The 27,602-nt window shown below is 39.8% G+C and overlaps 1 protein-coding gene across 1 annotated transcript in view; it reads left to right on the top strand.

The window, feature by feature from the left end:
• The window catches only part of LOC108262239 (CUB and Sushi multiple domains 1a), a 291,201-nt gene that overhangs the window by 147,580 nt on the left and 116,019 nt on the right, over window positions 1–27,602 (top strand). Inside the window, exons 10-20 of the mRNA XM_053679448.1 lie at window positions 94–197; window positions 406–518; window positions 8,589–8,771; window positions 9,802–10,128; window positions 12,512–12,706; window positions 12,818–12,956; window positions 13,279–13,466; window positions 15,992–16,180; window positions 24,305–24,421; window positions 26,781–26,996; window positions 27,510–27,602. The exon at window positions 27,510–27,602 is cut by the window's right edge and continues 96 nt beyond it. Of these exons, the coding sequence (XP_053535423.1) occupies window positions 94–197; window positions 406–518; window positions 8,589–8,771; window positions 9,802–10,128; window positions 12,512–12,706; window positions 12,818–12,956; window positions 13,279–13,466; window positions 15,992–16,180; window positions 24,305–24,421; window positions 26,781–26,996; window positions 27,510–27,602 (1,864 nt within the window). The remainder of the gene's footprint in view (window positions 1–93; window positions 198–405; window positions 519–8,588; window positions 8,772–9,801; window positions 10,129–12,511; window positions 12,707–12,817; window positions 12,957–13,278; window positions 13,467–15,991; window positions 16,181–24,304; window positions 24,422–26,780; window positions 26,997–27,509) is intronic.

Genomic DNA, 27,602 nt, shown 5'->3' with positions numbered 1-27,602 from the left:
TAGGTGTGCCTATTAAAGTGGCCGGTTAATGTATAGAAAGAGGTTTAAATGAACTTGTGCACAGTTGACTGTCTGTTTTTTGTTCTTTTGCAGGTCATTAAATTGGCCTTCGAGGAGTTTGACCTTGAGAGAGCCTATGATACATTAACAGTGGGTGATGGAGGAAAGATTGGTGATGCCAGAAGAGTGCTCTATGTGTGAGTTTTCAAGTCCACAATATACACGCCAAGCACTGGACTTTGCACATTTACAGCACGTGATAGTAAAATGGCTCATTTTATCCCAAATGTAATTACCACTCGAAACCGCAAAAATATATTTCTAATGCCAGAGTTGAAATCTTTTGTTATCGCTACATTCTTACTGAAATAATGGTATAAGACTGCTTTTATGTCTTTATTCCAGTCTGACAGGCTCCAGTGTGCCTGATTTGATCGTGAGCATGAGCAACCAGATGTGGCTCCATCTCCAGTCTGACGACACCATCGGCTCTCAAGGCTTCAAGGCCATTTATGAAGGTTAGTCAAAGTTATGTTGGGGGGGGGGATGTTATAATAATGAAATAAATGATTAAATCACACCTGGATTAACCTTTACATGTTAATGTAATGAATCTGAGAGATTGTTTGTTTACGCAGTGCCACTATCTGTGCCTTTATCTTTTTATTGCCCCAAATACTCACTCATATATGTGTTTGGATTTAGTGGGCGTGGCCTAAAGCAGGAAATGTTTTCTTTCTTTCTGTCTTATTAATTTAAAAATGGTTGAATTTCTTTCTGAATGCTCTGGAAACATTGGAAAAATCCCCAGCAGAATTCATGGTCCATGAATTCTGGCTCTGACCGTACCGTCATTTCTCATATTTGGTCTAAACGATGGATTAATCAAAACCAGTACTGGGATTGGATATTGGCCTGATACTCATACTCATACTGGTAAAAGATCCCTGAATATTGACGATGGATACCAGGTGTGGATCCTATGAGACGTACAGTTAGTGTATGTCTCTACACTAGTGAACAGACGAGACAAAAGGACAGTGCTCCGGACGTATTTCGCGATTAATGATCGCACGCTGCAAACTGTGCACTGTAAAAGTATCAACTGTATACTATCTTCCTTCAACACAAGTGACCCTTCCATACAATATTTTACACTTAAAAGTCAGTATGAGGAGCACATAGGAGCACACAACAACAAACAGTGCCGGCTAGGCAAGAATAAATGTCTGCAGACAGGACTGAGGGAATAAAAATAAATAAATAAATAAAACATCCCGTATATATGTACAGTACGTTGGTCTTGATGATCAGACTCTGTGCTGATCTTCTGATCCGATGAAAACGAAAACATACTTTGCTCGCAGCTGTGCAGAAATGCTTTTACAAAGTGCGGGGGGGGGGGGGGGGGGGGTATCAGCTCTTCACTGCAACCCTACACCATCTAAGATAACTAATGTAGCTAAGCCACTTCATTTAAAATCAATTCAAGATTATTAGCGTAAGTGTGTGAACTTTTTAATTCACTGTTTTAAAAAAAAAAAAATCACTATTTTTAAAAACCACTATTTAAAGTGGAGAAACATAAACGGAGCTAAATAAAACGTTCTATGACGTCCCTGATTAATAGTCATGGTGTAACCTTCAATTCACCACACATCATGTAAAGACCTAATTCATTTCCATTTTATTTATTTATTTCGCTCGTACCTGGGTCACAAACTGTTACTGAACATTAAAGATAATATTTCTCTCACGAAAAAAAGCACATGGTTAAAAAATGCCGATGCATTCCAAGCCTCAACTAGAGATGTGCTCAGGACTTTTTGTTTGTTTGTTAATCACTCATTCAATTTTAATTTCGTTTGTACCAGTCTGAGATACGTTCTAACGAATGTCCTAAAATAGAAACAAAAATTGCGGCCGAATTTAAACCACGTTAATAAACGTTGTCTTTCTTTGACTGCTATCTAACGTCTCGCTCGTGCAACCTTTTATTTTTAATTCGTCCTGATGCACACTTCTAGTCTCGACCAGATGCCCCATGGAGGGGGAAAAAAACAAAAAACGTGTCTTCTATATGTATCTGTTGAACACATTTATCTGAATAATAATATACATATTTGTTTACATCCCTAGTACGTTATATGCTCCTTGTGAAGAACGTTGTTATTGATGAACTTTCCTGTTACCTGCATGTGACATGTTTCAACATTTTTCTTTCTTTCTTTCTTTCTTTCTTTTTTTTTTTACAGCATTTGAATTGTACAGCTTTTTTCATCCCCTAACAAAATGGCTCGGTCGACCAAAGCGGTTGAGTCACGCCAGCTTCGCCAGAAGCGTGCAAATTGAAAACAAATGGAGTAGCATATGTGCAGCACAGACATGCTTGAAATGCTTGAATGAAATGCACTACCTGGCCTTCAGTGCGTGTGAAAATAGCATTAAAGGAAACCTGGTATTAAACTGAGGCATCTGTTTTTTTTAGTTTTTTTTTTTTTTTTATAAACATTTGCCAAGTTGCCAATCCAGCATGTTTTGCACAGCCTCAGATGGTCAGACTAAGTCAGTGTTTTGCGGAAACACCGGACCGAGTGACTCAAACTTCTTCAGAAAGTATATTACTTATAAAGTTTTATATTGGGTATATGGAGTTACACTGTGGAATAAGGTAATAGTACAGTATTAGAATATTACATTTAGCAGTAGTATTAATGTTTAATGAAAGGTTGTTGGGGGTTTTTTTTACGTTTGAACCGTCCATTTTTTTTTTCTTCCGTTCAGATGCTAGTGTCAAACTAAATCCCCAGTTACTTCTGCACTCCTCACCCAAAACTGTAACCTCACAATCGAGCAATTCTCACTGTCTGGATAAAGGCACAGCACAATGACACAAACCCAATTAACTTTGTGTAAACCCAATTTCACACTTGTGCTCCTAGTCACGTTGGCATATTTGACAATAGTCTCGCCAGGGACGATCAGCTGGACATTTTGCTTCGAGACTCTGTAGCCCTTATGCTCAAATACATATCAAGTTATTTTAAAGGAGGTTTTTATTTTTAACTTCTGGTGTCAGCCAGAGCAGAGTTAATGAGGGGAGTGTATTTGAAATGGCATTAAATTCAGATCAATTCAGCATTATTTGTTCACAAATATACCAGTCGGGTAGGATGAACAGTATGGGACTGGTGGGTGATAAAGTGTGTACCGCGAAAGAGATGAGCTAGAACTAAACAATTAACACCAGGGCACACATGAAACTGAAACGTTGGGTCTACTAAAAGACGTAGCACACACACACACACACACACACACACACACACACACACACACACACACACACATACAGAGCCTGGCTTCGCAGATGTTCAAACCATCTGGTCATTTCCATGTTCCCTGAAATTTTTGTGAAGCCCGGATGATTGGCTGCTGTCCTTTGCCTTTCTGAAATGATGCATGTGAGATTACGTATGCATCTGTATATGCATGGATATGTGTTTTCATGTAATTAAAATAGATTGTGCTGTCACTTTCTCAGTATAATTTATTTTTATTGGTCTTTTGCAATCACAAGTGTCATGATTAGTGTATATGATTAAATGATTTGGGCTTTTTCAAACTCTAAACACCAACAATCCAGAAAGTTCCCCAAAAGCATCATTATTGCCTGAAGAGCATCATAACTTGTACCACAGCACTGTAGAATTCTCACATCTGAAGGTGAAGATGAATTTCCTATAACAGCTCTGAGAGTGTAAATGCTAATGCAGATGATGGTGAAGTGTATATTAATTCGCTCGGTCCTTATGATTTCTATGGTAACAAGCTCATTCACAGGGACTTGTATAGCAGAAGGTTTGCATAAACTACGACTGATATTAACTACATCATTGATATGGCAATGCTTTCTTTTAGGAGACGTTTATTTAACATTTTTGGAAGTGACATCTCCGTTGTCTGTGCTTTGTAGCAGTCAATAAGTTTTTCAGGACAGAGGGCTTTCCAGATTCTCAGCAACATTCATTTATTCATTTTCATTTAGCATTTGCATTTTATCCAACGCGACTAACAAATGAGGTAATACAAGCAAAGCGATATATCAAGTGGAGAACAATACAATTAGTGCTACCATACATGGTTTTTTAATTGAGTTTTAGAGAAGCAGACTGCGCAGAGTAGAGGTGTAAGAGCCAGTGTAAGTGCAGAATGTTTTTTTTTATTATTATTATTTTATTTTTTTTAAGGGGCAAGTTAGGGGTTAGTTAATTGTTCACGGAAGAGGTAGGTTTGTAGCCGTTTTTTTGACGATAGTGACCGATTCTGTCCGGTTTGAGGTTGGAAGTTCATTCCACCATTGAGTGATAGTGAATTTGAAGGTTCTAGAAAGGGACCTTGAGCCACAGTGAGTAGGCACTACCAGGTGCCGGTTGTTAACCGATCACAGGTTGCGTGAAGGAACATAAACCTCAAGGAGAGTGTTGAGGTAGGGGGGTGCTGTTCCAGACAAGGTCTTGTACGTGAGTATTAAGGCCTTGAATTTGATACGGAAGGCTACAGGAATCCAGTGGAGGGAGATGAAGACGGGTGTGACGTGGGTTCTTTTTGGGATGGTTGAAGACGAGGCGTGCTGCTGCATTCTGAATCATCTGAAAGGGTTTGATGGAGCTGGCTGGGAGGCCCGAAAGTAGTGCGTTGCAGTAGTCCAAGAGCCTGGACTAGTAGCTGTGTAGCCTGTTCAGTGATATAGGGTCTGATTTTCTTGATGTTGTACAGAATTAACCAACAGTATCATGCAGTTATTGAAATGTGTTCTGTAAAGGTCAAGTTGTCATCGAAAGTCACACCAAGATAGTTGGCTATCTTGGTTGGCTTGAGTGTGGTTGAGCCGAGCTGTACGGTGAGGTTGTGGCTGATTGAGGGACAGACAGGGATGACGAGAAGCTCCGGTTTTTGCCAAGTTGAGCTTAAAGTGGTGTTCCCTCATCCAGCTGGAGATGACAGGCAGGCAGGCAGAGATGCGTGCTGAGACTGCTGGATCATCAGACTGGAATGAAAAATAGTGCTGGGTGTCATCAGCATAGCTGTCATATAAGAAGCCATGAGACTCAATCCCAGGCCCCAGAGATGTAGAATAAACAGAAAAGAGCAGTGGGCCCAGATCTGACCCCTGGGGAACTCCAGTTGTGAGTTGCTGAATTTCAGAAGTCCCTCCCATCCACAATACCTTGAAAGATCTGCTTGTGAGATAGGATTCCACCCAGCGCAGAGCTCTTCCGCTGATACCTTCAGGAGACTGGAGAGAGTTGACAGGAGAATCTGATGAGTCACCGTGTCAAAGGCAGCAGAGAGGTCGAGTAGAATGAGGACAGATGGCAAGCTGAGTGTTTTTTTTTCTTGTTAACTTCAATAAAGAGTAAAAAAAAAAAAAAAAAAGAGCGAGACCGGTGAGGAAACAACTTTTAGCTATTATTACTTGAGTAACAAAGTTGTCACAACATTAAATGCAACCAGAAATGTTTAAAAAAGCAATCAATACATAAAAAAATTGTAGTAATCGGCAAATCACTGTGGTATAAAATGAATAAAACACTTCAAGGGATGCTGTTATGGGAAAACAATCCACTTTGCGCTTAGGGTTGGGCCTCATCACACGTCCTCATTGTGGATTATTGCTGCATTCAACTAAAGCTCACATAATCAACAATCACTACACTATTTTAAAAGACTTTATAGTAGTATTTACTTCAGATCAGCAATCAAAGTCACATTAGTTGGTTAAATCTACAGGGTGCCCCAAAAGTCTCCATACATACGCGACTATGTACGCCAGCACCACTTTGGTTGAGCTTTTGTCAGTAAATGTTTGTGGATGTCCACTTCTCGATTGGTCCGCAATCCTTTCATTCTCTTTGAATTTGTTAATAAGTTTGCCAACAGTGTCTTGTGTGATGTGCTTGCCATGATGTGCTTGCCAAGTCCACTACAACCTTGCGACAGCTTCCTGATCCAGTCATAAGTATTATTTCAATACGTTCTTCTTTTGTCAAAGGCGTTCTTAAAGGCTATCTTAAAAAAAAAAAAAATTGTATAAGTGATTTAATAAGTTCAGAAGTCAAATGTAGCATAATTTCTATAACAGCATGCCCTGACATGTTTTATTCCTTACATGAGAGATTCCAAATGCCATAAAAATACTGATTTCATGGGGTGATGTGGATTCTCATGCATAATATGACAGCAAAAAAAATCGAAGAAAATTTCCCAAGCACATAAAGGTCTACAATAAAATAACTAGTAACTATGGCTTGGAATTTCGAGAATACACTGTACGCCCAAACGTTCGTGGACACCTGACCAACACACCCATATGTGCGTCCCATGAACTTCCCATTCCAGATTTATTCCCCACTTTGCTGGTATAATAACCTCCACTCTTCTGGGAAGGCTTTCCACTACATTTCGGAGCGTGGCTGTTGGGATTTGCGTTCATTCAGCTACAAGAGCATTAGTGAGGTCAGGTATTGATGCCAGGCGAGGAGGCCTTCCCAAAGGTGTTCAGTGGGGTGTAGGTTAGTGTGCAGGCCACTCCAGGTCTTCCACTCCAACTTCAGCAAACCAGGTGTTCATTGACCTCACTTTGTGCATTTTATGGACCACCATATGGATACACCATTTAAGCTAGAACAGATATACAAATTATTGTGTAACAAAGTGAGATGTCTTCATGAAAGCTAAATTTGCAACTCGCATGCATTCTGCTGTTGTAAGGATGCTCACATGTCTAAATGATGGATTCACTTAGCATTCAAAACAAACAAGTCAGATCTACTTGTGCACAAGTAAAACTGCATCTGGCTTGTCAAGCACTTACGATAATGGCACAAATGGAGTTTTAACCAGGGGAAACATTATTATTATTATTATTATTATTATTATTATTATTATTATTATTATTATTGGGTAATTGAATTAGCATTCATTTTAATTTAACACCACTTGATAAAAGTGCACATTAATCCTCTGGTGAATATTGTTATTGCTCCCTGGTTTTGAGTTAGAGTCAGATAAGGAATGTTTCCAACCTGGTGAGCATTAGGCTAATTGTACACTTAGCTGATGGCTTCTCAATCATAAGATCAGCATGGGTTTAATTCGAAGCCGATAGACCCAGCGCCTTTGTAAATCTGACCAATAATTGCCCCTGGTGGCTTCAAAGGTATTTTAATTGTACTTAAAACCTTATGTACTTAAAAAAAAAAAAAAAAAAAAACCTTCCTTGTAGATTACAGGCTGGCTGACGCAGTGAAGTGCTCACTAAACACTCACAAAAATGAACACTACCAGCACATTATTTATTCGGTAATGTCAATTTATGCAGTCCAGCACTGAATGAATGAATGTATCTTAGAAAGAATAAAATAAAAGCCATCCACACCAGCTTATGGAAATGAAAGAAGGGGTGTGGAAACATGGCAAACATCTTTCACCTTCACATCCTGTCTTTGTGTGACTTCCACATCTTTGCTAAAGGCCATTATTCACCCAGAATTCAAAGTGTTTCCTAGGAGGAAAGAGCTTTAATCCTCAGAAAGCAAGCTGTGAAAGGCAGCATGTTGTGTAGTTTATTCAACCAGTCAGTGCATTATGTTTAAATGGTTCACACAAGTGATGGTAAATGGTGTTTAACCAGGACAATCTGCATCTTTTTTTCTTTCTTTCTTTCTTTTTCATTTGGGTTCAAAGTTGATATTTTTTCTTGTACGTGGACTAACCAGGTCAGGCAGATTCCTGTGTGGCTTTGGTGAGTTCTTTGAGCAAAAACACCTCGTTGTTGAGAGAGTTCAGAGGAGAATGGCCAGACTGCTTCGACTCAAATAACCACTCTTTAAAATCAAGCTGAAAAGCACAGAAATGCGCAACCAGCTGAACTTTAAGGCAGACCGACTAAAACAGCCTCATGTTAGACACAAACAGGAATCGAAAATATATTTTAACCTTTCTTTTTTTTCCCCCTGCGAATTACAGGTTTTTAAATGAAGCTTTCTCTGCAGAGAATTACAGCATCCAGCTTCTTCCTTTGTATAAAAAAGTGAAAGAACACTCTTATAGAAGGATGCTGGACATTCTTGCATCCATTCAAACCATTTCAATATGCTTTTTATTCACAGATTTGTGCATGTGGACTTCCTTCTTCAATTCAGACCACCGTTTTGTTTTATTTGTTCTATTTTTTTAAATTATTTTTTTTTTAATGATTTTGTTCCAGCAACGAATTCTGTGACGGATCTAAAAGATCCATCTTCAGCTACGTGTTAACCTTCTGCTAGAAGTTTTTGGGCTTAAATATTCTGGTGTGGACAACATGGTAGTAACAATTACCTCAAGTGTCAACAGTCTACTAATTGTAAAACAGCCCCAAAGCATGTCTAATCAACCACTGTGTGTCTAATCAAACAATTTTTTTTGTTTTTTAGTCCATTGCCTGACTTGTGCAGGTCACAGTCATTTTTGCCCATTGTATTGTTGAGTTCCAATAATTCTTGACTTGACTGTATTTGTTTCTTTCTCTTTTTCTTTCCTAACAGAGATTGACAAAGGAGGGTGCGGAGACCCGGGAGTCCCAGCCTATGGCAAGCGAAAGGGAGACAGTTTTTTGCACGGCGACGTGCTGACCTTTGAGTGTCAGGCTGCCTTCGAGCTGGTCGGAGAGAGGACTATATCGTGCCAGCAAAACAACCAGTGGTCTGGAAACAAACCCAGCTGCGTCTGTAAGTCCTCTTCCAAAATGTGCAGCTATAATTAACGCTCTGCCATTTAGAGTGATGAACGCACTGCACTGGAGAGGCTTGACAGATCGATGACGCCAATCCGAATGGCAGAGTGCTGGCTGGCGTTTCTGAGCCGACACATTTCGCGATCTATTATAACCTCATTTGTTTTGCATGCCATGTTTTTACAGGAAGAATGCCGCTAGCTCCTGGTTATGTTGGCGATGTGCTTATTGTAAGATGTTTTTGTCCATGTCGGAGCGCTTTTGTAGTTTGGGCAAGGCACCTTGTGAATTAATCATTTTGTTATTGTTTGATGCCTTTTGGGCCCTAGCCAAGCTCCAGACCACTTGAGTCATCTCCTGCATCAGCCAAGCAGCTCATTTTCAAAATTCTGCTCTTGGTTCAAGGAAAAATTCCTCACTGATACATATTAAATATGTACATATTGAAATATTTATGTGTTTAGTGATTCCTAGTGCTAATTCCGGTGCTAATAACATTTAATGATGTATTAATGAGAAGTGCAAGAGCAAACAGTGGACTCAAAGGAAATATTGGGCTGGTGTTGAAGGTGGTGAATGCATGAAAGTTGAAGCATTGCAATGTCTGAGCGTACAGATGAGGAGGTGAGACGGACTAAAGGACTAAAGTGCTGCTGCATCTCGTTCCTTATACGGAGAACAAGCAAGGGCTAAATTCCTCAGGTGCCATTATTAATGGGTAGTCAAATGGGATCGTAGGAAACCGTTGAAACATACTGATAAAGGGGGTTATTCATCTTAGAATTTCATTACAAAATAAATCTTGGTCACCACTGGAAATCACAGGTTAATAATAAAGACTTTTAATAAATAAGGATTCTTCCTTTAAGCCCCCTTTGCTCATGTCATACAATTTCGGGTGGAACACAAAAGCTATCAAATGAATTCTTCGTGTATGCTTCAGAATGAAAATAGGCTTTTTCTCAGTGCAGGTGGATAATGGATGGCATGGATAGTTATTCCCATTTCTCTTCTTCCCTCTGCAGTCTCCTGCTTCTTTAATTTCACTGCACCGTCGGGCATCATCCTCTCGCCCAACTACCCCGAAGAGTACGGCAACAACATGAACTGCGTGTGGCTCATCATAGCCGAGGCGGGCAGTCGGATCCATCTCATTTTCAGCGACTTCGACGTGGAGCCTCAGTTTGACTATCTCATAGTGAAGGATGATGGGATGCCCGAGCCCACCACATTTGGGACCTTCTCTGGGAAAGATGTGCCCTCACAGATTGCCAGTAATGGCAACATCATGCGCCTGGAGTTCCAGTCGGACCACTCCAACACGGGGAAGGGCTTCAACATCACCTACACGAGTAAACACTTCATTTTATTACCGGCCTTTTTTTATTGACGTACTGAGTTATATTTTTCTTGGTGAAACACAGGGACATCTCAGTAATGTCTAGTTAGCCTTAAGTATAATCATTTTTCGGTGGAGAAATTTGTGCTAAAGTGATTGAAAGTCCTTTTTCATTATTATTTTTTTTTTTAACACATGCAAGTAGATACAAAACATTCAATTATGCAGCACATTGAGTCTGTCTCGCTCACATGAAATAGTGAAATGCTTATTGACGTTGCACTTTTTACTATGCATTTCTATTTATTTATTTTTATTCACACTTCAAAAGGCTTTTTCAAATGAGTACTTTAGTGTGTGATTTGTAATTACCCTTTAATTAACACTTGTTAGCCCCTGTTTTGTGCCATTTTCTAAATCATAAAATCTTGGCAAGGTCCCTTATGAAATTTTCACTTTTATATCTTCTATGCCATTAGAGATGCTTACCTCAAAATTGCTGCCCAGCACTTACTTAGCTGCGGTGTACGTTTGTGGAGAATGGAATTTTCCAGAATATTTTAGATTCGACAGAGGATGCCCTATGACATGTATGCCGAGTCATGTGTTAACGGGTATAATGCGTATAGAGCAGGGGTGTCCGATCTTATCCGGAAAGGACCGGTGTGAGTGCAGGTTTTCATTCCGACCGAGCAGGAGCCACACCTGATTCCATCTGTTTAATCAGTTGATCTTGGCTTTCAAGAGACTCAGGTGTGGCTTCTACTTGGTTGGAATGCAAACCCGCACCCACACCGGTCCTTTCCGGATAAGACTGGACGGACACCCGTGGTATAGAGCGACAATTGATGGGAAAAACCAACATAGAATGTCTCGGTAAGGTGATAGGACACCACAAGCTTCCAGAACAGCTTCAATGCACCTTGATATAGATTCTGCAAGTATCTAGAATAAGATTGCAGGGATGAACGTCATTCTTCTAATAGATCAGTTGGGTTGATATCTGGTGACACTGAAGGCCTTAGCATATGATTTGCATCACTATTCCGAATTGGATTAGTTTTACATGAGTAGGTGGGATAATGTAATTATTCCTGGAAATCCCTGGGATTTTAGTCTCATCTGAATCAATTGATTTAAATTGGATTTCTTTATATAGTGCTTTCAACAATGGACATCGTCACAAAGCATACACATTTTAAATGTATAAGTTTATATCTAATCAGCAAGCCAGAGGTGACATGAGGAAGAAACCGTGAGAGGAGCCAGACTCGAAAGGGAACGTCTTCTAGTTGACAGTGCCATTATAAATATCTCAACTAGAACTGTATACTATAGAGTCAAGCAGTGTTTCTGTAAGTGTGTTGGAAGGAGTTTGATTATGAGCATATTTTCCGACTTCATTAGAGTTTTAACGTTACGTCTATCGTATCAAAGTGAAGTCACCGACTGTTCAATGATGAATCTGAACTCATTTTGGCGAGACTGTGTGCGCACGCGTGTGGAATGATTACGCAGTGCTTTAATTTCTATAAATCGACCAGTTAAAAAATAAATAAATAAATAATACTCTATATTTCCCATCCGAATTGACATGTTGGTAAAACGTCCATTATATCCTGTAGGAAAAGAGGAAGAATTACTTTGTATTGATTTTGTAGTGCCTCTTCGCTCTACGGCGACCTGCGAACCCAAACCATGCCAAAAAATGCCCCCTCAACAAAATGTACGGTTTTTAGCGTTTACCACTCAGGTGGCTGGTTGTTTGAGATGACAGCAGTTGTTTGTGAGATGTCAATGTCAGAAGTTCTTGTGCTTTGATATCTCACCAGTGCAGTCTATAATGATGAAACCTGGACCGTCTCAGGCAGGAAGTGATGTCTCAATGTGGAACTAGGTTGTGAACTTTGCTCTGAGGCCGTTGGTTCCCATGCATTAACCGTCTTCCTTTCACAAAGCAGATGTTACTCTCTAACTGAGGTTTAGAAAAAAAAAATAGCTCGGCAAAAATTCTACAGCGCAGCTTTTTGCACTTGGCAAATAGTTGAAATTTCTGACACCCGTGATATCCATGTGCCACTCAGCGTACCAGGCGCATCTGCCTTTAGGGGAAAATTCGATGTACACACACACACACACACACACAAAGTTGGGTCTTATGTCCTCCAAACTAACACTGTGGTTAGACAAACAACAACAACAAAAAAGTATAAATACAGAAATAGATTGCAGATAAGGAAAGTAGGTCACTACAATCAGGAGTCGTTGTATTTGGAGCAGACACTTTTTTCTGTCTACCATTCCACCAAGAGATCTGACGTGACCTGCATTGTGCAGTTTGAGATTCAGTCTTTTTGACACGTACATTGATTTTCACTTTCATCTTCCTACTCCAGCCTTTGGCCAGAATGAATGTCATGACCCAGGCATCCCCATTAACGGCCAGCGCTTCGGAGAGCACTTCTTACTGGGAAGCTCGGTCCTCTTTACGTGTGACGAGGGCTTCATCAAAACGCACGGCTCGGAATCTATCACCTGCATCATCCAGGATGGTAACGTGGTATGGAACGCGGCTGTGCCCCGTTGTGAAGGTAGGCCTTATTTCTCACACTGCTCCAGAAGAGAATGAAATTTACCTTGCTTGATGATAGTGTATGGGGTTAAAGATGGGTCCTTTTTTTCTCTGCTTTAATTTTTACAAGCTCCCTGTGGTGGGCATTTAACTGCTCCGGCTGGAGTTCTGCTGTCCCCAGGCTGGCCTAGCTACTATAAAGACTCTCTGAACTGTGAATGGGTGATCGAAGCCAGGAAGGATCATGCTATCAAGATTTCTTTTGACAGGTATTGATTCCCCTGCTGCAGTGACTTAACATCTATATCCTCTCCCAACCTTACCTTCCTTTTATAAATGTAATAGTGGCCCAGTATGGCTATGGAATCCGAATTAGTTATGCTACACCAGTTCAGTTTAGATGATGACATTGCAAAAAATGTCATTAGTTTTAGGGATGTACCACAAACTGTGGGCTGTGCAGTTATCCATACTCTTTCACACCTCCTTAATTCCCACCATTTTGTCCATTATCTTTCACACTTAATCTGTCTCATTAGAGTAATTCTGCTAATGATCGGGGCCATAACCAGACGCTCTTCCCCCATTCAGATTTCAGACGGAGGTTAATTATGATACGCTGGAGGTTCGAGATGGGCCTTCCAATTCATCCCCTCTGATTGGCGAGTACCACGGCACTCAGGCTCCCCACTTCCTCATCAGCACTGGAAACTCCATGTACCTCCTGTTCACCACCGACAACAGCCGCTCCAGCGAGGGCTTCCAGATCCGCTACGAGAGTGAGTCAGCCTCAGAGGCGTCGCCTCGATCCAAACATAGTGTACTAGACGAGGTGTAAAAACTGTTGGCTCACGTACAATGCACTAAGTGCACTTTACAGCAGGTGAAGGAGCTGTTTCTGCTTCATGTCTCCCAAAAGGTTTGTTCTTCTGCCCACATTCACCTGCTGGTTCTTTTCGTAGTTACAAAAGAGTTTTGGGCTGCGTTCCTGTCATTTAAACCTCTCTAAGGACAAATTGGAAGTTTTTTTTTTTTTTTTTTTTTTTCTACAGTAAAACAGTATTGGTATTGCATGACCAATAATGATAACGAGAGACATTATATAACTGTGAAAGATCACTAACCATACTGAATTATTAATTCTGCTGTAGTCAAGATGATGTTTAGAGATTTACAGCGTGATAAAATTTTAATGTGTTGATAATATTCCAGTCAAGTGAGCTATATTACAAACCAAGCATGAGTGCATTATCTTGCAGTGAAAATGTAGTGTTTTACTATTAACATTTCTGTAAAAATACAGGCTGTAGGTATATTATAATGTGTATATATAATATAAGCATGCGCACAGATTCTACGTCAGAACATCAGAATGGAGGAAAGGTGTGATCTCTGTGACTTTAACTGTAGCATGGTTGTTGGTGCCAGATGGGTTGGTTTGAGTATTTCAGAATCTCCTGGGATTTTCACACACAAGAGTGTCTAGAGTTTGCACAGGATGGTGAGAAAAACAAACAACATACAGTGAGCGACAGTTCTGTGGCTTGTTGATGATAGGTCAGAGGAAAAGATTGGTTCATTCTGCCAGGAAGGATATAGTAATGCGTATAATCACGTTTTGCTGACTCTAGTCAGCAAAAAAGCATCTCAGCTTGCACAAACCATGAAACCTTGAGGTGGATGTGCTACAACAGCAGAAGACCACATCATCCTCTCCAGTCAGCCAAGAACAGGAATCTGAGGCGATCATAGCCACAGACTCACTGAAAGTGTACAGTTGAAGATTAGAAAAAAAAATATCACCTGACTTTTTTTTTTTTTTTCTGTCTTCAACTGTCCAGCTTCAGTTAGCCTGTAGCCATGATAGCCTCAGATTCTTGTTCTTGACGTTCAGATCTTCTGTTGCAGCCCATCCACCTCAAGGTTGATGTGTTGATGTGAGATGCTTTTCTGCTGACCACACTTGTAAAGAGGGCTTATTTGAGTTACTCTAGACTTCCTGTCAGCTCAAGCCAGTCTGGTCATTCTCCTCTGATCTCCATCAGCAAGGTGTTTCAGCCTGTAGACTCCGTTCACAAGATGTTTTGTGTCTTCCACGCCATTCTATATAAACTGTAGACGCTTGTGTGTGTGTGTGTGTGTGTGTGTGTGTGTGTGTGAAATCTCAGGGGATAAGCATATACACAGCCCATCTGGAACCAGTAACCATGCCACATTAAAGTCACAGAGATCACACTTTTTTCCCCATTCTGAGGTTAACATTAACTGAATCTCTTGGCCAGTATCTGCATGATTTTATGCATTGTTCTGCTGCTACATGATTGGCTGATAGGATAATTGCATAAATGAGCAGGTGTACAGATGTTCCTAATAAAGTGTATGGTGAGTGTATATATATCTCAGTGATATGTCAATCAATCTTTTAAAAAAAAAAAAATTCATAAAGCTCCATGACCAGTATAAGGGAATTAAGAAAATTGCTTTCATTTTTGGACTGGGTTGAATGACACCATCGTAATAATATCCACGACATAAGGAACGAGATTGAGAGAGCGTGACACAAGAGAACATGGTGGAAGGTGGAGAGGGGCAAGTGATGGCCAGATTCGCTTAAAAGATATTCACTGCTCACAATGATCTGTTTCTGACAGCATGCTTTTTATAACTGTGCATCGCCTCTGCTACTTATTGGATCACATGATCATTGTTCAGGTATTATAAACTGCTATCGGGATCGAGTCTGAAGCTATGGGGGGGGGGGGGGGGGGGATCTGTTAAGGTATTTCCTCTAAGAATATATCATAAGGATTCTCAGAGTTTTCTGCAGTGCATGATGTGTATCACAGTTTGCTAACAAATGGCCAGCAAAACAGTAGTTGCATTAAAAAAAAATAATAATAATATTTTTAAATAAATCCATTTAAAAAAATTAACACTGAAAAATCTGCAAAAAATCTTAATGTTTTACCGTTTTAAATATTAAGTTTTAAAAAAATTCTATTTAAATTTTAAAAAAACAAAAAAAAAGAAATACAAAAAAATATATCACAATATCTCAGAAAAGTGTTTTGTAACATAGTTTACCATGATCTTGCTGTTACGATATATACTAAACACTGGATTATAAAATAAAAAATGCTAAAAAAATGTTTTTAATTTTTATAGTTAGAGGGAGAGAGCAATACAGAGATCTTTGGGGAGCTAACCACAGATGATTTATACTGTGTGAAGTGTTTCTGACAACTCCCTCTGTTCATTTTTAGGCCCCAGAGGTAGAATTAAACAGTTCTCTACATTTCTGCAGGTATCATGATGGAGAGTGATTCATGCTTGGATCCTGGGATTCCTGTAAATGGCAAGAGGCATGGTGATAACTTTGCCATTGGCTCCCAGGTGACTTTCAGCTGTGATAAGGGCTACACGTTGAGTGATGATGAGCCCATTGTCTGTGAAAGGAACCATCAGTGGAACCATGCTCTGCCCAGCTGTGATGGTAACTCTTCTCCTCTATCTATCTATATATCTATCTAATATTTTAAGTGGTATCTTACTTATATATATATATATATATATATATATATATATATATATATATATATATATATATATATATATATATATATATGCAACATATAATGACTTCTCCAGTCTCAAAATTATTCAACCCCCTCACAGCAAACATCTTTAGTACTTAGTAGAGCACCCTTTTGCTGTTATGTCCTGCTGCAAATGATATGCATGTCCAGATACCAGCTTCTGGCAGCATTCCTGAGGAATCTTATCCCATTCCTCATGAGCAATGGCTTCCAGTTCAGTAATATTCTCGGGTTTGCGTGCTACAACCGCCTTCTTCAAATCCCACCAGAGATTTTCTATGGCGTTCAAGTCAGGTGACTGTGATGGCCCTGTAGAATCTTGTAGGACTTCTCATTCAACCAAGCCTCGATGGAATTTGAGGTATGCTTGAGATCATTGTCCTGTTGGAAGGTCCAATGATGCCCAAGCTTCAGCTTCCTCACAGACAACATGACGTTTTCTCCTAGAATTTCCTGAGACTTCAATGAATCCAGCTCACCTCCCACATGCTGCAGGTTTCCAGTGCCAGAACATGCAAAGCAGCCCCAGAGCATCACCGAGCCACCACCATGCTTGACTGTGGACAGAGTGTTCTTTCTTCATTCTTCTTCCTCCAGACATACCACTAATCCATCGTGCCGAAAAGTTCCAGTTTTGTTTCATCGCTCCACAGAACAGAATCACAAAACATCTGTGGCTTATTTATATGATTTTGAGCCAAATTTTCTTGTGCTTTTGGGTCAGTAGTGGTGTACGCCTTGGAGTTCTGGCATGGAAAACTTCTGCGTTTAGTACCTGCCTTACTGTGCTCACTGAAACCTCAGTGCCTGTTGCCAGTCTTACTGCAGGTCCATTACAGTCACTCGAGGGATTTTCACAACCTGCCTTCTCAGAAATCTGGTTGCAGCCGTCGATAGCTTCCTTTTTCTGCCCTGTCCAGGTATTTCATAAATTTTCTGTCCCTAGCCAGTTCAGGTATTTCATGTGTTCCAGCTCAAGCACACCTGCTGTAACTAATGAAGCCCTTGATTAGTTGCATCAGGTGTGTTTGAGACAACACCTGTTTTGCATATTTGTGCTGTTGTGAGGGATTCTATTCAGGGAGTTGAATAATTTTGAAACCGGAGAAATCATTATAAGTTTCATTTTCAGTTGAGGAAACCACTTGAAGCATTTGTTGTGTTGAACTATTTCAATTGCTTTTGTTTGATTTGTTCATTGCAAACAGCTGAAAGTATGTAGATTTTGATTATAAACCTGATTTGCAATGGATGTTGAATAATTTTGATTGCAAGTCCTTTGAGCAGGGAAAAAAAACAACAACAACTTTTGTTGATTTTAAAGGGATGATGAATGCTGTGGTTACATCAGACTTTCAGACAGTGGCGCTGGACTTAATACTGCTCCTTGCACAAGATAAATGAGTTTCAGGACCAGAATCGTGCGTAACTGCGACACGCCTCTGTCTTACTCAAACTCCACCCTGCTTGTGTAACTCTCCTTTAACTTCTTAATAAGTCTGCTTAAGTCTGAAGGTACACCTGAGGTCTGAATACAGATGTGCACAATTTTGGTAGTAAATATTCACTGTATGCACTCCTATCTCGTAAATACCCAGAATTTTAGAAATAACAGAAACACCACTAATAAACAAGGCGGACATACTGACGATTATCATTATTATTATTATTACTCGACATAATGAGTTTAATGATGAGTAACAGGTAGTAAAACTGACTACGGGGATGTCCCGGAATGAGACAGAGGACTCTAATAAAGCGATTCTGTGAGACTTTCCTCTCATCCCATCTCTATCTACTACCCCATGACTAGTTCGTAGGGACCAGCCTTATCTATCAGCAAGAGAAAGCAAAAGCAGTCCGAATACTCTCCTAAGTCATACATTTTTGATGAGTAAAAAGTTTCACAGATAATTTTATGGAAGATGAAGAAAAAGGAGAAGTCATTGGTTAAACAAGGAAGAATGACCTACAGGAGAGTGCTCACTTGAGTGGTTTGTTTTTGCTACCTGACTGTGTATGTGCACAGGGATTGCGTGGAGGGGAATTGATATAAGCACATGAAGTGTTTTCCAGTAAGCATAATCAAACCACAGCCCATTTCATTCAGAATTTCTAGTTGCCTCCTCTGCCTGCTCCTTATCACCCCTGTGCCTTTCCCTCCTAATGGAATATACTTTGGTCTGATGCACTCTCATCTGAGCCTGATGTTCATTATAGATGGGACTAACAGGGCAGTTATATTCATACCTGTTCTAGGAGTTAGAAATATATGATTAAACCATGTTAAGCCATTTATGGATTTCTGTCTGCTCAGTCCAAATGTTTATTTCTACAGCTGATTTCATCCATTCTTTGCTTTGTTGGTTTAATTTTTAACAAAAAGTATTTTTTTGATTACTTCTTAGAATTGCTCTGTGCTGTTAGATAAGTACAGTAGCACTTGGTTTGCACCGGTACTTTTATGGCTTTGTAAAATGGTTCACGACAGTCGAGAATGAATATATATATATATATATATATATATATATATATATATATATATATATATATATATATATATATATATATATATATATATGGTACACCCCTCACATGTTTGTAAATATTTGATTATATCTCTCCATGTGACAACACTGAAGAAATGACACTTTGCTACAATGTAAAGTAGTGAGTGTACAGCTTGTGTAACAGTGTAAATTTGCTGTCCCCTCAAAATAACTTAACACACGACCATTAATGTCTAAACCGCTGGAAACAAAAGTGAGTACACCCATAAGTGAAAATGTCCATATTGGGCCCAATTAGCCGTTTTCCCTCCCCGGTATCATGTGACTTGTTAGTGTTACAAGGTCTCAGGTGTGAATGGGGAGCAGGTGTGTTAAATTTGGTGTCATCGCTCTCACACTCCCTCATACAGGTCACTGGAAGTTCAACATGGCACCTCATGGCAAAGAACTCTCTGAGGAACTGAAAAAAAGAATTGTTGCTCTACATAAAGATGGCCTAGGCTATAAGAAGATTGCCAAGACCCTGACACTGAGGTGCAGCACGGTGGCCAAGACCATACAGCGGTTAACAGGACAGGTTCCACTCAGAACTCAGCTTCATCTCCAGAGGTTGTCTTTGGGAAATAGACGTATGAGTGCTGCCAGCATTGCTGCAGAGGTTGAAGGGGTGGGGGGTCAGCCTGTCAGTGCTCAGACCATACGCCGCACACTGCATCAAATTGGTCTGCATGGCTGTCGTCCCAGAAGGAAGCCGCTTCTAAAGACGATGCACAAGAAAGCCCGCAAACAGTTTGCTGAAGACAAGCAAACTAAGGACATGTATTACTTGAACCATGTCCTGTGGTCTGATGAGACCAAGATAAACTTATTTGGTTCAGATGGTGTCAAGCGTGTGTGGCGGCAACCAGGTGAGGAGTACAAAGATAAGTTTAGACATTAATGGCTGTGTGTTGAGTTATTTTGAGGGGACAGTAAATTTGCACTGTTACACAAGCTGTACACTCACTACTTTACATTGTAGCAAAGGGTCATTTCTTCAGTGTTGTCACATGAAAAGATATAAACAAATATTTACAAAAATGTGAGGGGTGTACTCACTTTTGTGAGATACTGTGTATATGTGTATGTATGTATATATATAGATAGATAGACAAAATATCTTTTCATAGATCCGTACATGCTAAAATGCATTATTACAAATGAACAGATATTGTGTTCTAATCAAATGCTGATCTGAATGGGAGATGCTATTCAAGTTTTTTTCTCTCTCTTTTGTGTGGTTTTTTTTTTTCTTCTATTCCGAGAGTATTCCACAATGTCCCGAACCAGCAGGCTTTCTATCTTCTATCTAATGTGACTGAGTAAGCAAGCTAACTATGTTTCAAAAGAACTTTAGCCAAGTTCCCATCCACTTTTCGTGCTGTTCTGTTATCGACAGAGTAAAAATGCATTTAAAAAAAAAAAAAAAAAAAAACAAGTTTCTGTTTCCCTTCGGTTGACCTTTTACGGATATAATGGTGTGTTTGATGATGTCATCCTTTAAAAAACAAACAAATTGTCACATAAATTTTGGTGTATCGCAATAGAAATCTGCCCGTGAGCCGTTTCGAAAGTCGATTCGTTTCAAGAGTCGATGCGTCGGTGCACATGAAAATATGAATGTCGCTCCTCAAAGTAACGTTGAATGTATTCCACTTTCTCCTTTCTTCCCAGTGGAAACTTTTGTTCTTTTCTTAGATTTAAAGTTTCCCTATTGAAAAACTGGTTTAAAGTGAACACAGAAGTCGACCAAAAAAAGCTTATTGAATTTACTTGCCGAATGCCGGCGACCTCGGTTCGATCCCCGGCTCAGGTGAGAGTGTGGATTCAATGAGGTTGTTTTTTTTGGTTTTTTTTGCAGTGTAGAAGGTCGATTCATTGGTGCACATGAAAATATGAATGTCTTTCCTCAAAGTAGCGTTGAATGAATTCCACTTTCTATTCCCTTGCCAATTGAAACTTTCGTTCTTTTCTCTGATTTTAAAGTTTAATTATTGTAAAAGCCGGTTTCACGTGAACACAGAATTCCATAATTCGTTTATTGTACAATACCTGTACTGCACACAAGCCAATAAATCATTAATAATTCAAATATTCATAGCATTTTTACATTTGGCATGTGAATTTGATTTACATTTGAAGTTTGATCATTGATTCATAAATACATGCATTACTGTAGCAATTCAACCACATTAGCACTGTGCTATTCTACCACACATGTCTTAGCCATGTTAAGTTAAATACTATACTTATAGTACCTGTACTGTGTGAATTGATAACGTTCACTTTGCATAATTCAGTCTAGTAATTAAAAACTTGTTTAAATTAGGTTTAGCATAAGCAATGCCGGCCAAGCGCAAGCAGATCTTGGGCTTCAGTACAAGAACCAGCACCGTTTGGTTGGAAAAGGAATATATTCTATATACAGTTTATGTCCTGGTAGAACTATTGTATCTAGCAAGCTGTGTTTGTTCAAATGAAACATGAATTCTCCCGTATTGGTCTTGTCATTACTGCACCCGCAGCATGCGTGTGATACTGCATAAAATCACAGGTTTCCTTTGACGCGTGTTCTCAATGGCCACATCTGCACATGATTTTGTGTACATCGCGAATTGTGTACCTCTTGCGTCCCACATCATTGTAAAATGGAGACAGTATTGTAAAAGAATCCAAACATCCCAGTTCACTACAACACTCCATGCCTGTGAGCCCTCTAGATCTGCTCCTTTACCTACGAAAAACTATTCACAAAAGGCTTGACTAAACAAATGTTCTCAGCCTGGACTTCAACACTGAGACTGTGTCTGAGTCCCGAACACTAATTGGAAGTCTGATCCATAACTATGGGGCTTTGTAAGAGAAAACTCTTCCCCCTGCTGTAGCCTTCACAATTCGAGGTACCAACAAATGGCCTGCACCTTTTAATCGCAGTAGGTGTGGCGGATCATAAAAGACCAAAAATTCACTCGGGTACTGTGGCGCGAGACCGTTTAGTGCTGTAAAGGTCAACAGTAGTATTTTATAATCAGTGCGAAATTTTACAAGGAGCCAATAGACTGTGGATAAGATGTTGTGTTGTGGTCGTATCTTCTGGTTCTAGTAAGGACTCTTGCAGCTGCATTCTGGACTAACGGGAGCTTGTTTATGCTACTTCAAAGGAAAGACTGGAGTCAATAATCACACCAAGGTCTTTTACAGTTGCACATGATGGAACAGAAAGGCCATCCAGTGTTATTGTGTAATCAGAAAGATTACTTCCAACTGCATGTGTTCCTAGTAGAAGTACTTCTGTCTTGTCAGAATTAAGTAATAGGAAGTTAATAAGCATCCAGAGTCTAATGTCCTTTACACATTCCTCAACTTTATTAAGCTGGTGTCTGTATTCTGGCTTTGCTGAAACATACAACTGTGTGTCATCAGCATAACAGTGGAAGCTGATTCCATGTTGACCATTTATAAAGAAAAAAGCAGTGGGCCTAAAACAACCTTGCGGCACGTCTACGAACTGATAACGATCAGTTATATCAAATATGTTAGATGAAATATGCTGTATATTGCTCAGTACACATTCTTTATGGAGTGCGCATCAGAAATGTGTGCACAACTGTGAGCTTGTTTCATGTATAAAGAGTGAGAAAGTGCCTGTCCAGTGTTTAAAGTTGTGGACTAGTTTTAAGGTTTTTTTTTGCGGATTTTGAAATAAAGTTGGGGTGGGAATTTTGCAGAAACCTGGCAAACCTGCCCGCAAGCTTCACTTTCAAGTGCCACATGAAAGTAAAGACCTTGTGCTTGAAATGACTTTTTTTTTAATTTTATATATATATATATATATATATATATATATATATATATATATAGTCCTGCAGGATCCTAGTCCCCAGATCCATACTATTCGTATCTGTATTTGTATCCCTTTCTAACACGTTCTCTGCTCAGTCCAAGTAATGCATTTTTATTTGGTTACAACATCCATGTATCTACAGCAAAATAATATTTATTTCATTCAGAAGACTGATTCGGACGCGTTCAGCAATGTTTTAAAACTTTAGCCTCAAGCAAATATCATAGAGTTTCTTACAGAAAGCATTGATTGACAGTGTGTTACTTTGCCAGTAAATGATAAATGAGTTCCTAGCCTATGTACTGTAGATTTGTGCATTGCCATTACAGTTGCAATCAAATTATTCAACCCCCATTGCAAATCAGGTTTATTTTCAAAATATGCAGACTTTCAGCTGTTCGCAATGAACAAATCAAACATGTAGTTTTTGTATTTTCTGCCCCTAGCCAGTTCAGGTATTTCATGTGTTCCAGCTCAAGCACACCTGGTGCAACTAATGAAGCCCTTGATTAGTTGCATCAGGTGTATTTGAGACAACGCCTGTTTTGCATATTTGTGCTGTTGTGAGGGATTCTATTAAGGGGGTTGAATAAATTCGAGACTGGAGAAATCATTATAAGTTGCATTTTCAGTTGAATTTGAGGAAACCATTTGAAGCATTAGTTGTGTTGAATTATTTATTTTTGCCTTTGTTTGATTTGTTCATTGCAAACAGCTGAAAGTCTGCATATTTTGAAAATAAACCAGACTTGCAATGGGCGTTGAATAATTCTGATTGCAACTGTACTTGTACATTATTTGTATTACAGTGAAAGAACCGCATATGTAGATAAAACTTTCATCGTGGCCCAGAGCATGCATATGTACACAACGCAAGCTTTGTTTAATCATTAGCATCACTATACCTGTAGCCTCGAGCTGCACACTCCATACGTTTGTTTATGAAAAGCAGTGCTATTTCCATATCCATTTACAAACCTTTGTTTTACTGTAAATGTATCCAAAATTCAATACCCTAGCAAGCAAAATGGTTCAGTTTTGTTCTATTAAAACCCAGAAATGAGACATTTGTGAGAACATTGAGCTTGGTTCTATATCCGTTTTCCAGTCCGCTAAATACGTTTCATTTAGAAAAGCTTCCCCCCCACACACATCGTCACTATCATTTTCTCTACAAGTAACTTAGGGAAGGAGTTTAAAGTTTGTTTATGGAATTTATAAAGTGCATATTAGATTCTCGGCATCAAGGGATATAGTTTACTGAGTCTGACCTAGATTTACATATCTAATCCTCCTAGACTCTTTTTTTATTTTTTATGTCGCAATTTCTTTGGGTAATCTTTTTCCACAATTGGAATACTAATCAAATCCAATCTTACAACGCAGTCCATGGGCTTAATCATCATTGTATTGCATGCTGTTATTGTTAGCAAGAAAACTAAATTGATATACAAGGATGCACACGAATAATTACCAAAGGAAGCTGCAGCGTCGATGTTGCAGACCATACTCCAGGTGTTAGAAGATTGAGGGGGAGCCCTTTATTACAAATAAAGCTGTACACAAATCAAGCCTGGAACTTCAATAATCAGACACCATATGTGTGCTTTCACCTCCCTTTCTTTCAGCTTTTTGTGGTGGTTATGTCCATGGGAAAACCGGAACTATCCTCTCTCCTGGTTTTCCGGATTTCTACCCAAACTCTCTGAACTGCACATGGACCATAGAGGTCTCTCATGGCAAAGGTAAGTGAAGAAGCGAGTAGTTTTACAGGTCCAAGAACTGATAGTTGAAACGAATGATCATTTTAGGTACAATTAGACCCTCTTTGCCACAATTAACAGCAAATTATTCTTGGTAATGTCTTATAGGCCCCCTTTACACCTCATAGTAAAATGTGTTTTCACACGGTATTCAGCCAAATGGTGTTCTAGGCATTATACATTGGAAAGTTATATTAAAGCTGTTGCGCGCACTAAATGATCAGAAATCAACCAACAAATGGATCGCCTGACACAAGATTAAACTCCTGTCTGCTGGACATGTTAAACACAAAATATTAATGAGTCACAATACAGTACACAGTTACCACTATATTTGGACCAACTATGAAACGAGCTCTAGCTACAGTCTCAGGAATTTGAAGGCATGTGGATGAGCTTAAAGTTTATTAACAATCCAAATCAGCAGGTAAGTTAATTGGAAAATAATGTTCAGAGTTGCAATCAGAAGAAGGGCAAAACCTTGCAAAGAATCGAGCACAACAAGTTGTATAAATATACACTGAGTGAAAACAAGAATGACACTTCAGGTGAGTGTGAGTGTGCCAAAGTGAGTGTAGTTTAGCGAAGTGTGAGTAGGATGGATTGGGATTGCAGTGGGATAGCAGTGGAAAAGCTGGGTATGATGTAGATGATACGAAATGTTAGTTTTTCTACAGCTTAATGAGACACGTTTCCAAATGAAGGTGATAGATTGATATAAAACAAAGCAAAAACAAGTTTTAACGTTGAATGTTAAACACTTCCTGCAGTGGTAAGGATCAGTAATTCATAAGTGTATGTGAGCATGATCTTTTTGTGTGACTGATGAATAAAGCGTACAGAATGTATGTCTATTGTAGCGAGACTCGCAGCCCTGGCAAGCAGAGACGCACAAAGGCGATTTGAGAGGAATTAGTGCACGTTTTATTTACAAAACCAAAAATTTACAGGTGCTGTGAAGTAGAGGGGTGAAGGGAGTGAGGGCTGTGTCGATGGCGGTCTGGTGATCCGTCTTCCCAGCTGAGATTGTCACGAGATAGAAAGCTGTACAGCATTGTGGCGGGATTCCTATGTGGAGGAAAAACATCCACAGAGGGGGCAGCGACGGTGGGCAGTCAGGGAACGTTGTCGTCCTTATCGGCGGAGTCTTATCAAAGAGTTCACAAAGAAACAGAGTGTAACGTTGCTGCTCCCGGCGTGCTCTTTTTATAATTTGCAGCTGCAATCAGCGATCACCCGCCGTGTGGTTTGGACCGCCCCACCTTTCAGCCACGCTCTGATACTGTCCTAAACACTAGGGGTGCTGAAAGGGAACTGTCCTTTCAGCACCCCTGCGGCGGTCGCACGAGGAGCGTTCTTCGTCTTTTTGGGCGTGTACCCTCGGTCTGACATCAGTCACACTATGTACACGGAATGTATGTAATCTATATCTATGCACACACCATCCATATTCTTAGGAACCCCTGTATAGCTCCTCATTCATGTGATTAATCTAATCAGGCAATCAATTCACAGCAGAAGACTATAATAAAGCAGAAAAATCATGCAGATACAGGTCAAGGGTTTCAGTTAATGTTCCTGGGAAAATGTGATTTCAGTGACTTTGACTGTGGCGTGGTCGTTGGTGCCAGATGGGCTGGTTTGAGTATTTCAAAAACCGGCTGATCTCCTGGGATTTTCAAACACACCAGTCTCAAGAGTTTACACAGAATGGTGTGCAAAAAAAGATATCCAGTGAGCATCAGTTCTGTGAGGGGTCGAGGGGTCAGACTGCTTCGAGTTGATACGGAAGGCTGTGGTAACTCGAATAACCACTTTTTACAATCGTGGTGAGCAGAAAAGCATCTCACAACACACAGAGTGTAGAACCTTGAGGTAGACGCACTACAAGGGAGAAGACCACACCAGGAACAGGAAACAGAGGCTACAGAACCTCACCAAAACTGGATAGTTGAAGATTGTCTAGGTGTTCCTTATAAAGTGGATGCATTCGAATTCTGATATTAGCCTAGTAGTGTTGAGGCTGCTTTTGAAGTGATGTCATGTAGCCAGTGCTCTCTAGTCACAGGGTGGTCAGTGAAGTGGTCAGGCGTAAACGAATATCCGTCTCAGCTGGCCTCTTGTGATCTGATTACACAAGACTCATATAGTAATACTACATGTAAACAGGGCCTTCCATGATCTTCATTATTCCTCACCATTTTATTACTTGTCGTGCCTTCAGAGGCAATATATTTCTATATAAACATATATGTTTTTGTTATTGCTGCTCTTGTGCACCCGCTGACAAAAGCAAGCATATCTGGCGTAGAGGGATTTAATCTCATCTGCAACTCTGCAGGGGTGCAGCTGGTTTTTCACACATTCCACCTGGAGGACTCGCACGATTACTTGCTCGTCATGGAGGATGGTAGTCTCAACGAACCTGTGGCTCGACTCACAGGCTCCGTCCTGCCTCCCTCCATCAAAGCGGGCCTGTTTGGAAACTTCAGCGCTCAGATCCGCTTTATCTCTGACTTCTCCATGTCTTACGAGGGCTTCAACATCACTTTCTCAGGTACCAGTGCCAGAACTAACTTATTTTTATCCGATTCCTGACAAAGTGAAGGCATTCACCGTGAACTATGTTCCGTTTCTTGAAAGCATCCAAGGATTTAAAGAAATATTTTATATGGAGTCGTGCATTTAGCTTTGTTTGGGAGAGAGGAGGATTTACTTCGGAATATGGGAGGAACAGGAGGAAACGTCAAGAAATCAAATATCTCAGTTTTCTGCATCTCTTCTGAGATACCATCCGAGTCACATTACACTGATTCACAAGCTAATAGTTTGGGAAATCTGCATGAATAGTTAATACTTAAATAAATAATTAAAAATGTAAATCGAAAAAAACTCGAGAGCGTTGACATGTTTTGAAGCACTGTGCTAAAAGATATATTTTAAAATTGGACATTTTACTCAAGTGATGTTCCTGCTTTAAATGACTATTTCCTGGTGTTGGTGTATCATAATTAGTTTAGCATCACATAAGGTGTAGTATTAATTTAAATGGCATGCCCTACATTTCCAGAGTATGATCTGGAGCCATGTGACGATCCTGGCGTGCCAGCCTACAGCAGAAGGGTGGGTTTCCAGTTCGGTGTAGGCGACTCATTGGTGTTCA

The sequence above is a fragment of the Ictalurus punctatus genome, chromosome 3 (genome assembly GCF_001660625.3).
Source record: "Ictalurus punctatus breed USDA103 chromosome 3, Coco_2.0, whole genome shotgun sequence".
In the NCBI taxonomy this organism is placed as follows: Eukaryota; Metazoa; Chordata; class Actinopteri; order Siluriformes; family Ictaluridae; genus Ictalurus; species Ictalurus punctatus.
The sequence above is the reverse complement of the archived record's forward strand: the minus strand, read 5'-3'. Positions and strand labels throughout refer to the sequence as shown.